At 37.3% G+C, this 13,892-nt stretch overlaps 2 protein-coding genes across 4 annotated transcripts in view; both read right to left on the reverse strand.

Moving 5' to 3' along the window:
• Nucleotides 1–287: 287 nt before the first annotated feature.
• LOC127860185 (pantetheinase-like) lies at nucleotides 288–3,060 on the reverse strand. The gene is made up of 3 exons (XM_052398075.1): nucleotides 2,939–3,060; nucleotides 2,387–2,615; nucleotides 288–2,179 (listed from the first exon to the last, which is right to left on the reverse strand). The coding sequence occupies exons 2-3, from the start codon at nucleotides 2,600–2,602 to the stop codon at nucleotides 872–874; spliced, it is 1,524 nt and encodes a 507-aa protein (XP_052254035.1). The 5' UTR covers nucleotides 2,603–2,615; nucleotides 2,939–3,060; the 3' UTR covers nucleotides 288–871.
• A 387-nt stretch (nucleotides 3,061–3,447) lies between these two features.
• LOC127860468 (F-box/LRR-repeat protein 20-like) overlaps nucleotides 3,448–13,892 on the reverse strand; it is a 55,917-nt gene continuing 45,472 nt past the window's right edge. For 2 of the 3 annotated variants that reach the window (XM_052398556.1, XM_052398555.1), the window contains exon 14: nucleotides 3,448–9,407. In XM_052398556.1, the coding sequence (XP_052254516.1) occupies nucleotides 9,300–9,407 (108 nt within the window). In that variant the 3' untranslated portion in view covers nucleotides 3,448–9,299. The remainder of the gene's footprint in view (nucleotides 9,408–13,892) is intronic. The other variant, XR_008039815.1, reaches the window with a different exon arrangement.

Here is a 13,892-nt window from a genome sequence, read left to right on the forward strand (position 1 = left end):
TGCCTGCGATGTTGCCAGTACTTCCCTCATTAGGTACGATTTGAACAAACTTACGAACGGCCACATGTTGTACCTCTTGGAATTGTTGTTTAGAGACTTTAAAATTAATTCTATTATTTTTAGTCTTCATAAATCAGTAACATCGTCGCTAATTTTAACCACATTTTGTGAGGACCACTATCTGATGACGCATGCAAATTCATCAAAGATATAGGCCTTGTAGTTTAAGAAAAGATTTGTTAATTTACCTTGTTATGTATCAGTCTGTAAAAACAACAACATTGGACTTATTTTGCTACACAACTCTTTATAAATCATATGAGCCGAACCCGTTGCCAGTTGTGACATAAGGCGTTGAACAAACTAGATAGAATTACAGTATAATGTTAGATAGTAACATACGAACTGCTGAAGCTGTGGGCTTTGCCGTTTTAGAAAAAATGCAAATTCCCCAATCTAAGAAATTGTAGATAAAGAAGTTACTCACATGGCGTTCATTTATAAAGGATTGCTACTTGACGATTTGACTTAATAATGGTTATTATACAAATTAAACATGACATTATAAATGCTATATCATATATCAAATCAGTGACTAATTCACTATATCCTTTTAAACAGGCATAAAACGGCAACACTTATCCATGCCCTAATGGTGCCCCGTTAGCCATTCGCTTTGCCGGGTAGCAAACATCGATATAAAATATTTAATGATTCAGTATACTAAGTTTTTCATTACTTTAGTTAAAATTGAAATAGTATATAGTGGTAAGAATGAATAATATATTATATTTATACTTATATTATGTGTTTCTTTAAATACAATATGAAACTAATCACGAGTCTGTATTCCCATCAAAATGAATATCAATTATCGCGAGTCTTTGTTATAATCACGAGCCATTATTCCGACCGTGAGTGCCGCCCCATAGAGACCGACGTCAATGATTATGGATCCTTGGTACAACCAGATCTCTGTCACCAGGCTAGGCTTCCCGTCGATGATCGTGAGCACTTCCGGGTACTGATATGGTGTTGAGAAGTTTCCCTGCATCCCCATCTTGTCTACATAACTTTCGGCTTGCTTCGTCGGTTGTCCGCAGCTCTCCGCGGTGTTATTGGCGCACTTGATCAAAACGCAGGCCTGTAGATAATACGTGTCGTCTGCGGTGTGCATACCGTCGAAGGCACCAAACGCGTAAAGGGACGCGCTGAATCCGCCCTCGTATTGCACTGAGCAACAAAGCGTCCGTTGACAAACCGTTTTCATTCCAGCGTCATCTGAGATAAGGACAGTCGTGTATAGGTCACCGTTGATAAGGACAGACGTGGATAGGTCACCGTTGATACTGATTTTCTGAGTAAGGTTTACGTCCACTTTGTCTTTGTTTCTACTAAAGACATCGTGTTGCCTTTTATACTGAATTGGCATTGTTCTTCTTGGTGGAATTATAAATGGCGTCAGCTTGTCAACGACGAGAGAGCCACCGCTGCCGACGGCGTCGTTGTAATAGTAGCTTGCGTTGACTGACGTACCTGTCGGCCAATACAGTCCGCTGCCATAATAACCCAGCGGTTGCAGGTGTAAATTTGCCGCCAGGAGGTTTATCAGCATGCCTTCTGCGAACGCTGAGTGGAATTCAATGGCCGACATGAGCGGAAGTTGCTCCCTCCAGGCCGACGGGAAGACAATGTTGGTGATATTCATCTTCTTAATCAATGTAACCGTAGGCTCCTCGTGCATTATATCATTGGAACAAAAAGTTGCGAATGTTCCAAACGGAGTGGTAAACTTTGTGTAGTTGACGACTGCGGGTTTGTCAAAATAGCTAAACTCTTCTTTATTGAGATTGTATTTGAAATAGCGGGCGATAAAGTCGCCATTTGGAGCATATACTACGTTGCTGCAGTATTGATAACGGTGGTCATCGGGGCATAACGTATCGCCGGGCTGACATGGTAACGTTGCGCCCATGTTGGCGACCAAATAGATGGAGTGGGTCTTTGCGATGCAGCTGAGTTCAGTTTGAACCTCAGAGTCGAATGGTTTCGAACTGTTGCACGGGTTCCACGTGCTCGCTGCTGGGTCAGGTATGTATTCCAAGTAGGGCAACATGGTCTGTCTAGTCCAGCCCAGTCCGTATATTCCATACTCAGGGAAAACGATTATCTGTGCATTCTAAAATGTATCAATTTTGAAAGTATAATTGTATTAACAGTGCGAAGTTTAGTTGAAATTTGAGTGTAACCAGTTCCACAACAATTTATCTAGGAAAATTGAACAGCTTTCGCTCTAGAAACGGCCGATAAATAATAATTTATTCTCTATCGAAAAATAAGCTGACAGTATATCTCTTGCAAAATAAAACAGCAATAATCAACGTACCCTGCTAGCCGCCAAGTTAGCCTGCTCTGCGAACACGGCGAGGTTTTTAAACATAACGTTCAGCGCTTGACGACGTGTGACCAGCGTGCCTCTATCCGCAGGATACGTGACGTTATGTTCATAGACGGCACCGACGAACGAATCCATGGCGTCGACGTGGAGTATATGCGGTGTCAATATGAGTAACACTGCCGTTTTTATGTGGTGGTACTTCATTTAAACGGATTACCTTAACAAATAGAAATAAATACCATTTGTAAATAATGCTCATAGACAGAACCGACGTAAAAATGCATAGCGTCGACCGGGAACTAATGAGACGTCAACATGAATTAAAACTTGTGTTATACAATTTCGGGACTTCATCAGATTGTCTAAAATGTAAAACGATAAAGCAATTGAACATATTATAATTGAAGCGCTTTATTGTGTATGGCACGCAAAACCAATACCGTATAAACAGCTAGATATACCTGTATATTACAATGTTTTTCTGCATAATTTTTCAGCCATTATTTCATTGTACAAAACAAGTAAATAAGGTTTACTTACGTGCTGCTAAGTGTTACAACTGGTTATGTTGAAAATCGAGTATATTTTAATGACCTTGGCATTATTATCGGCATGATAACGCACTGAAACGCCTTTCGTTAAATTACTACATACATATACTGTACGCTTTCAAGTACAGTTAACGACAACAGCGTTAAACTTTACTGAAGTCTTAATGTCGCACAATAAGCCATTTAAATAAATGGTCATGTATAACGTTCTGGTTTTGCCTAGAAATTAAGATTAATTTTAGACAGAGTTTTTGTAGCCGTGACACTAGAGGACACCGGTACTTTAAAATATTGATCATTACTTATCAAGTCCGTTGCAAACAGTGACTGTACAAGAAAACCATACATGAAATACCACCTTTTAAATGTAGTCATCCTGATTCATGTTTTATTTTGGCATGCTTTTACTTTTCAGATTAGCTCTAAGTGTATATCATGAACGATGTTATCGAATTTGGTTTAGGTATTGAGATATTAATCCAAATATAAATAAAAACATACTTTTAAGGTACATTTATTAATATATGTGTGACAAAAATTTTAACAAAATCAGTAAAACCAATAATATACAAGTTCAAATGTAGAAACTGATAATCCGCATACAAAACACAATCATAATCAAACAGCAATATCTCTTGCAACATGACATCATGAAATGAGCAGCGCTCCGGGAAAACAAGGCTTAATGCATGTACGCAGTGTCGTCCCAGATTAGCCTGTGCAGTCCCAACAGGCCAATCAGGGACAACACTCTCCGCCTTGACTGAATTTTCTCAACGCAGAGACTTCATGTACACAAAAGATACAATTACCGGTAAATGATAAATCACAATAATAATCCTATCATTTCTTAACTGTAAACATGCATATAAAAATTGATTTTTTCGAATGAATGTAGAAAAATGTCTGTTCCTATTCAATGAAAGAATATATGTGGAAGTGGTCAAGCTTCCCCCATACAATGAGTGAATACTGAATATCATATATCAATAATAAAAGCAACAATGGAGAATATTGAGTGGATATGTTCATATTATGTACCTGTCTCTCTCTTGTGGATCATTGGAAAGTCTAAAACTAAACTTACTTTTCAAAAGACAAGATTGAAGTCCCTTACCATTACAGTATTTTCTTTCTGTTGTATCATAAAACACGGAATACTTCTGGGGGATGTGTGTGTATTTCCAAGGCTGCATCATGTGAGGACCCGTAGTGTGTCCCACTACTCCTGATAATTAACTCACAAAAGATAAGAAGAATTTTGAATTATAGCTTCAATAACCAATATTTTACCGATATATATTCTTTACTTTGGTGTGGTCTTGTGTTATGGAGGAAAGCCCGAGTCCCCAGAAGAAACCCCCACCTGTCAAGCATGATGACCAACATCCAAACTAACATGCGCCTGTGAGCGGGCATTGAACCTGGTTCACCTGGGTGAAAAAACCTGCGTACCAACCACATTGTAGACCAAACAGACACTACTGAGGGACTCTGAGACTGAAAGCTTAAATACCACAGCATATCAACTGAAGCGCCACATTCAAACTGTTCACTTGTAACATACTCATAAATAGTACAGGGGATGTGTTTTTCCCATGCTCTCTTTTCATAAGAAATAGCTATCACATTTACGTAGAGAATTTAATCAATACCTTCCTTACATAACATATAAATTATTCATTTGATTAAAAAATTAGACTACAAAAATAAATACAAAAAGAAATCTTTTTCTTTAACATGTATGTTTTAAGAGCACAATATTACAACATAACCATTGGAACTTACCAATATGAAACTGGTATAAGAAAAAGTCTAACAAATGAACTTTTATTAGCCCAACGAAACATGCACTTAAATAATGTGTTAATATTAAAGGGTATTATTGCTGGTTGTGTTACCAAGCCTGGGGTGTTAAGCACATTTCCACAAAAATTGACATTCATATTAAACAAATCAATCTGCAAATTTCTCATTAACAATTCAATCTGTTAATGTCACAAATGATTGCATTCATAAACTAGTATCACATATAAAATGGAAAAGCAAAAAGCTGGTGGGATTACTACATTATAATATATAGAGGCAAAATCGTATTTATATAACAACAAAAATTAAAGATGAATTTGGCTTCAAATACTACAAATATCAAACATTACTGTTCTCTCTTACATGAAGTGAGCTTACTCCAGACAATATTTTTCACATTTTTTTTTATAAAATTGTGGTTATTGTTTATAAAATGTTAAATAATTGTTCAATTAGAAGTGATAAGAGCATACGCTGTTATAATAAAGAAACCATCTAAATAAGCATGTGTGTTTGGTGGATAGCTTTGAACCTGACCTTAATCTGCTAATTGTAAGATCAGTGTTATAAAATATTTTTTAAAATTGCACACATTCATAGAAATTCATTTCAAAACAATAATTTATTGAGAAACTTTAAAGTTTTACTTGATTGAATCATTATTTATAAAACCTTTATTAAATATAATAATGAAACAAATAAAAAAAAATATTCTGTGCTTGAGATACAGGCAGTTCATGGCATGACTTAGAATATTCATTTAATGGTTGCTATGAAAACCAAGCCATAAACATGGTATTGCACGAGAAAGCTAATGGCAAACAGCAACAAAATCACTTAACAGCATAAAACAAACACATAACAAAAATATTAAATAATATCAAACGGAAAAACAAGGTAGTCAATAATGACAAATATTTTTAAAATCAGATCAATTCATAATGTGATGTTAATTCAGATAAAAAACACCCAATTTACTGCATTACATGTTTTCACTTAAACATTTCGTAAAAGTGTAATGTTTTGGAAGTTCAAATGTTAAGATATTTAATACCAAATGTCACAGAAATTTGCATTAAGCAGTGCTATTATTAAATGCAATAAACAAATATTTTAGAATACTAGAATCGATCAAGTCAAATTATTATTAAACAAGAGTGCCAAACTGTCACAAGATATGCCCGTTTTAAGGCTTTGGACAATTTGATAACTTTACCATGACCCATATTTGAACTTCACCTACATATCATCTAGACACAACTTCTGACCAAAGTTGGTGAAGATCTGATGAAAACTTCTTCAATTAGAGAGCAGACACCATGCTAAATGCTTGAAATGCACTAAGTGACCTCGTGACCTAGTTTATAACCTGGCATGACCCATATTTGAACTTGACCTACATGTAGATATTGTCTAGACACAACTTCTGACCAAATTTGGTGAAGATCGGATGAAAACTACTTCAATTAGAGAGCGGACACCATACTTAATGCTTGAAATGGTTTAAGTGACCCTGTGACCTAGCTTTTGACCCGGCATGACCCATATTTAAACTTGACCTAAATATTGTCTAGATACAACTTCTGACCAAGTTTGGCGATTATCGGATGAATACTACTTCTATTAGAGAGCGGACACCATGCTAAATGCTTGAAATGCACTAAGTGACCCCGTGACCTAGTTTTTGACCCAGCATGACCCATATTCAGACTTGACCTAGATATTGTCCAGATACAACTTCTGACCAAGGTTGGTGAAGATCGAATAAAAACTACTTCAATTTGAGAGAGGACACCATGCTAAATGCTTGAAATGCACTAAGTGACCCTGTGACCTAGTTTTTGATCCGGCATGACCCATATTCGAACTTGACCTAGATTTTGTCTAGATACAACTTCTGACCAAGTTTGGTGAAGATCTGATAAAAACTATTTGAATTAGAGAGCGGACACTGCTGTGGACGCCACCTGCCCGCCCGGCCATCTGTCCACCGCCAAGGTGAAACTATAATATGTCCCGTTTTTTTTAAACGGTTGTATAAAAATCAGTGATGTTAAAACTTCAGACAACATCATCTTTTTAAATTATGACTTCAGCTCACTGGTTAAAATACATAATTTCACAGGTATAACTGCACTGGATAACAAGGGCTGTTTGTAACACATGCATGCCCCCCATATGGGCTGTCCGTTGTACTGGCAGCCATTGTGTGAATACAACTTTTGTCACTGTGACCTTGACCTTTGACCTAGTGACCTGAAAATCAATAGGGGTCATCTGCAAGTCACAATCAATGTACCTATGAAGTGTCATGATCCTAGGCAAAAGCGTTCTTGAGTTATCATCCGAAAATCATTTTACTATTTCGGGTCACCGTGACCTTGACCTTTGACCTTGTGACCTCAAAATCAATAGGGGTCATCTGCGAGTCATGATCAATTTACCTATGAAGTTTCATGATCCTAGGCATATGCGTTCTTGAGTTATCATCCGAAAATCATTTTACTATTTCGGGTCACTGTGACCTTGACCTTTGACCTAGTGACCTAAAAATCAATAGGGGTCATCTGCGAGTCATGATCAATCTATCTATAAAGTTTCATGATCCTAGGCATATGCGTTCTTGAATTATCATCCGAAAATCATTTTACTATTTCGGGTCAACGTGACCTTGACCTTTGACGTAGTGACCTCAAAATCAATAGGGGTCATCTGCGAGTTATGATCAATCTACCCATGAAGTTTCATGATCCTAGGCGTATGCATTTTTGAGTTATCGTCTGACAACCACCTGGTGGACGGACGGACCTACCGACCGACCGACCGACCTACCGACCGACCGACCTACCGACCGACATGAGCAAAGCAATATACCCCCTCTTCTTCGAAGGGGGGCATAAAAATTTGCTTGAATATCCAGTTTAATAACACACACCATTAAAGAAATGAATGGTAAATCACTTAGCCACTCCATCTAATTGATGGAAATATTAGTAGCCCATTTAAATTAGTATTTTGAAGCAAATTCTTAAACGGCATACTCAGCTTGGCAATGACTACATTGTGGTGTACAATTGAAATGACATATTGACTAAAAGACCTAAGGTAGCTTATTTTTTCCTGCTATCAAGTGCACTTTGACAAAATAAACCCTATTTTGAAGAATAAGGTCATGGGAAAAAAATGAACCCACGGTAAAAATTAGACCCCATATCTAGAAAGTTTAATAAAGGTAATGTGAAATGTGAATTAGTTATGAAAAGACAAATCTTGCTTTTTTTAATTCAAACTAAGGGCAATAGCTCTAAAAAGCCTAACACGATTTAACTGGTAATCACACTAGGTTCCATATATTTCAACAAATATTTCCAGAAAGTTTGGTGAAGATAAGATGAAAAATTTAAACCCAACTTTCTGGCAATGTTTGTTAAACTGGTTGAAACAACTGAACAATTGGTTTTATGTTTTCATTCATGACTAAGATTGAAGTAAAAATTGTGTACAGTGCCTGCAATATTTATTTTGTGTTGAAAACTGAGTGAATGATTTTATTTATAAAAAGTAAATGACAGTGAATCAACTACATACAAAGTCATTAATAATTTGCATTTGATGCATGATTATAAGGTCCCATGAGTTATTTAATTGCAAAGTTCAAACAATATGAGAAAAGACATACAATAGTCAGACAATCTGCAATATACAAACTCAAGCCTGGGATCTACAGATTATAAATACCACTAATACACGATTACTTTCAAGTCATCACAATAATTATTTTTAAAAATACTAACATTCACAAGGGTAAGGATGACGAAGATTAAAGCATCAATTTTTTCACAAAAATCAAGGAACTTTTGCATACAAATTATGCTAAGCACATTTTAGCTAGTATATTGATGGATGCTATTAAATTAATCCCAATACAAGTAAACTAAATACTGGCTATTTTATGAATAAGGCTGAAAATGTTCAACAGAAATCACTTAGCTGGGTGGACATAAATACAGGGTTGAGCCCAAAAATGTGTTATCTGCTTAAATAATAAATACTTTTAAGCCTATTTATCTAAGTACAATTGCCTTATTTAAAAGCTCTCAAGTCCATTTTCTGGGAAGATCCAGTACTTGGTGTCATTTGAAGAGATCTAGAGAAAGCTCCCACTTTGGGGATTGAATAGGTGACTTGATGGTAGCTAGGCAGACACCATATCCACTATGAGAAAGCAACCAAACAATAGTTGCAAGCTCAACCCAAAACCTGCTTGCAGCTATAAGATAGAACAATATCTTGTGCACAGTTGGCGGAGACAAAGAATTCTATCAAAGCTAGAGCAATAAAATATGTCTGACTTGAGGCATCTGACCTCACAAAATAAACATCAGACATTATATCAGACAGTGCTGACTCAAGTCCACGCAAAGCACAGAAACTGTACACAAATCTTAAATGTCTAATTGCTTTCTCTCATTGCCAGCTTAGTTTCTGTACAGAAAAAAATCACAGATCGGGAGAAAGGTCAGTCTGTGGTCAATTTGTGGTCAGAGTATGACACAGCACTTGCAGTACCTCTGTCGGCCACCACCGACACTGGCTGGCGGAGTTACTGGCGCAAAGTACGCATGCACTCGTATGTTTGGGAGTCTGTTCTGAAAATCAGAGATAAAAAATACTTGAGAAATGCATAATAACTGCAAAGATGCATATTCAACAAGTTTATGTACTACTGAAATAAAAAGATTTCAAATAGTGGCACTTTGACTTCCAAATCTTGACAGAGTCCTTCCTTTAACAAGAGAACGGTATGGGGTTCTAAGTTATTAAAACAAACAAAATTCTCTTTCTCAAGTACCGTTGTAATGTGTTTATGTTTTTTTTCAGTATTTCGAAAGAAGAGCTTCATATACAATAGGCAATTAAAAATATTTCAAACTAAGAATATATGATTTCACAAAAATAACCAGAATGATATCTCAAAATGCAGAATGTCTCAAATTTATCCTGTAAATATGTTCATGTTTGGGAAATTATGGTACTAAGTAAGATACCATGTGAAGCATTATGGTACTTAATAAGATACCATGTGAAGCATTATGGTACTTAATAAGATACCATGTGAAGCATTATGGTACTTAATAAGATACCACATGAAGCAGTATGGTACTAAGTAAGATACCATGTGAAGCATTATGGTACTTAGTAAGATACCATGTGAAGCTTTATGGTACTTAGTAAGATACCATGTGAAGCATTATGGTACTTAGTAAGATACCATGTGAAGCATTATGGTACTTAGTAAGATACCACGTGAAGCATTATGGTACTTAGTAAGATACCATGTGAAGCATTATGGTACTAAGTAAGATACCATGTGAAGCATTATGGTACTTAGTAAGATACCATGTGAAGCATTATGGTACTTAGAAGGATACCATGTGAAGCATTATGGTACTTAGTAAGATACCATGTGAAGCATTATGGTACTTAGTAAGATACCATGTGAAGCATTATGGTACTTAGTAAGATACCACGTGAAGCATTATGGTACTTAGTAAGATACCATGTGAAGCATTATGGTACTAAGTAAGATACCATGTGAAGCATTATGGTACTAAGTAAGATACCATGTGAAGCATTATGGTACTTAGTAAGATACCATGTGAAGCATTATGGTACTTAGTAAGATACCATGTGAAGCATTATGGTACTTAGTATGATACCATGTGAAGCATTATGGTACTTAGTAGGATACCATGTGAAGCATTATGGTACTTAGTAAGATACCATGTGAAGCATTATGGTACTTAGTAAGATACCGTGTGAAGCATTATGGTACTTAGTAAGATACCATGTGAAGCATTATGGTACTTAGTAAGATACCATGTGAAGCATTATGGTACTTAGTAAGATACCATGTGAAGCATAATGGTACTTAATAAGATACCAGGTGAAGCATTATGGTACTTAGTAAGATACCATGTGAAGCATTATGGTACTTAGTAAGATACCACGTGAAGCATTATAGTACTTAATAAGATACCACGTGAAGTATTATGGTACTTAGTAGGATACCATGTGAAGCAGTATGGTACTAAGTAAGATACCATGTGAAGCTGGGTTGTAAACTCAGATATATATGACATTAGTTTACTCAATAAACACTTTAAGCGAGCAATAAGTGTTGGATATTGGTTAACAAAGCATCATAAAAGGCCACCTAACGTCACAACTGATTTTATCGTGAGATAAATAAATTTGTCAATTATGCCTACGCGTATAGTCCCAACTACCCTCAGTTCGCAAGTTTAATTTCCGCGTGTAAAACAAAACAATAATGCCTGTTATCAAATGGCATCCCCTGTATGTAACAACAAAGGTACTAATTTATTGATCATTACTTTGTTTGTTGACTAGTTATTTATTATCGTCGTTGGTGTAGCATGTTGTTCTTACTAGAAGTCCGTGAAAGTATGCCGCAAGCAAAAAAGTAAAATTGTATGATTTATTCTATGAAAAAGGCATTATTAAAATAATCAGGTTAACCTTTTCCAAAAATTGTAACTGGTTAACTTATCATGTTGGATGGTTGACCTATTAACTGGTTAACCTCTTGCTCCCCTGCTATTCATCCTTTCCTGCTAAGAAGCAAAGTGAAAATGGCTATATACAACCAGCATGAAACAAGAACAGCCTGGGGGTAGCTCACTATCTGTTCATGGTTATATACAACCAGCATGAAACAAGAACAGCTTGTGAGTAGCTCACTATCTGTTCATGGCTATATACAACCAGCATGAAACCAGAACAGCCTGGGAGTAGCTCACTATCTGTTCATGGCTATATACAACCAGCATAAAACCACAACAGCCTGGGAGTAACTCACTATCTGTTCATGGCTATATACAACCAGCATAAAACCACAACAGCCTGGGAGTAGCTCACTATCTGTTCATGGCTATATACAACCAGCATAAAACCACAACAGCCTGGGAGTAACTCACTATCTGTTCATGGCTATTTACAACCAGCATAAAACAAGAACAGCGTGGGAGTAGCTCACTATCTGTTCATGGCTATATACAACCAGCATGAAACAAGAACAGCCTGTGAGTAGCTCACTATCTGTTCATTGCTATATGCAACCAGCATGAAACAAGAACAACCTGGGGGTAGCTCACTATCTGTTCATGGCTATATACAACCAGCATGAAACAAGAACAGCTTATTAGTAGCTCACTATCTGTTCATGGCTATATACAACCAGCATAAAACCACAACAGCCTGGGAGTAACTCACTATCTGTTCATGGCTATATACAACCAGCATAAAACCACAACAGCCTGAGAGTAGCTCACTATCTGTTCATGGCTATATACAACCAGCATAAAACCACAACAGCCTGGGAGTAACTCACTATCTGTTCATGGCTATATACAACCAGCATGAAACAAGAACAGCCTGGGAGTAGCTCATTATCAGTTCATGGCTATATACAACCAGCATGAAACAAGAACAGCCTGGGAGTAGCTCACTATCTGTTCATGGCTATATACAACCAGCATGAAACAAGAACAGCTTGTGAGTAGCTCACTATCTGTTCATGGCTATATACAACCAGCATGAAACCAGAACAGCTTGTAAGTAGCTCACTATCTGTTCATGGCTATATACAACCAGCATGAAACAAGAACAGCCTGGGGGTAGCTCACTATCTGTTCATGGCTATATACAACCAGCATGAAACAAGAACAGCATGTGAGAAGCTCACTGTCGGTTCATGGCTACATACAACCAGCATGAAACAAGAACAGCCTGGGAGCAGCTCACTATCTGTTCATGGCTATATACAAACAGCATGAAACCAGAACAGCCTGTGAGTAGCTCACTTTCTGTTCATGGCTATATACAACCAGCATGAAACAAGAACAGCCTGGGAGTAGCTCACTATCTGTTCATGGTTATATACAACCAGCATGAAACAAGAACAGCCTGGGAGCAGCTCACTATCTGTCCATGGCTATATACAACCAGCATGAAACAAGAACAGCCTGAGAGTAGCTCACTATCTGTTCATGGCTATATACAACCAGCATGAAACAAGAACAGCCTGAGAGTAGCTCACTATCTGTTCATGGCTATATGCAACCAGAATAAAACCAGAACAGCCTGTGAGTAGCTCACTATCTGTTCATAACTCTATACAACCAGCATAAAACAAGAACAGCCTGGGTGTAGCTCACTATCTGTTCATGGCTATATACAACCAGCATGAAACAAGAACAGCCTGGGAGTAGCTCACTATCTATTCATGGCTATATACAACCAGCATGAAACAAGAACAGCCTGAGAGTAGCTCACTATCTGTTCATGGCTATATGCAACCAGCATAAAACCAGAACAGCCTGGGAGTAGCTCACTATCTGTTCATGGCTATATACAACCAGCATGAAACAAGAACAGCCAGTGAGAAGCTCACAATCTGTTCATGGCTATATACAACCAGCATGCAACCAGAACAGCCTGGGAGTAGCTCACTATCTGTTCATGGCTATATACAACCAGAATGAAACCAGAACAGCCTGTGAGTAGCTCACTATCTGTTTATGGCTATATACTACCAGCATGAAACCAGAACAGCCTGGGAGTAGCTCAAGATCTGTTCATGGTTATATACAACCAGCAGGAAACAAGAACAGCCTGGGAGTAGCTCACTAACTGTTCATGGCTATATACAACCAGCATGAAACAAGAACAGCCTGGGAGTAGCTCACTATTTGTTCATTGCTATATACAACCAGCATGAAACAAGAACAGCCTGAGAGTAGCTCACTATCTGTTCATGGCTATATACAACCAGCATGAAACAAGAACAGCCTGAGAGTAGCTCAATATCTGTTCATGGCTATATACAACCAGCATGAAACAAGAACAGGCTGGGAGTAGCTCACTATCTGTTCATGGCTATATACAACCAGCATGAAACAAGAAGAGCCTAGGAGTAGCTCACTATCTGTTCTTGGCTATATACAACCAGCATAAAACAAGAACAGCATGGGAGTAGCTCACTATCTGTTCATGGCTATATACAACCAGCATGAAACAAGAACAACCTGTGATTAGCTCACTATCTGTTC

The sequence above is a fragment of the Dreissena polymorpha genome, chromosome 15 (assembly GCF_020536995.1).
Source record: "Dreissena polymorpha isolate Duluth1 chromosome 15, UMN_Dpol_1.0, whole genome shotgun sequence".
Lineage (NCBI taxonomy): Eukaryota > Metazoa > Mollusca > Bivalvia > Myida > Dreissenidae > Dreissena > Dreissena polymorpha.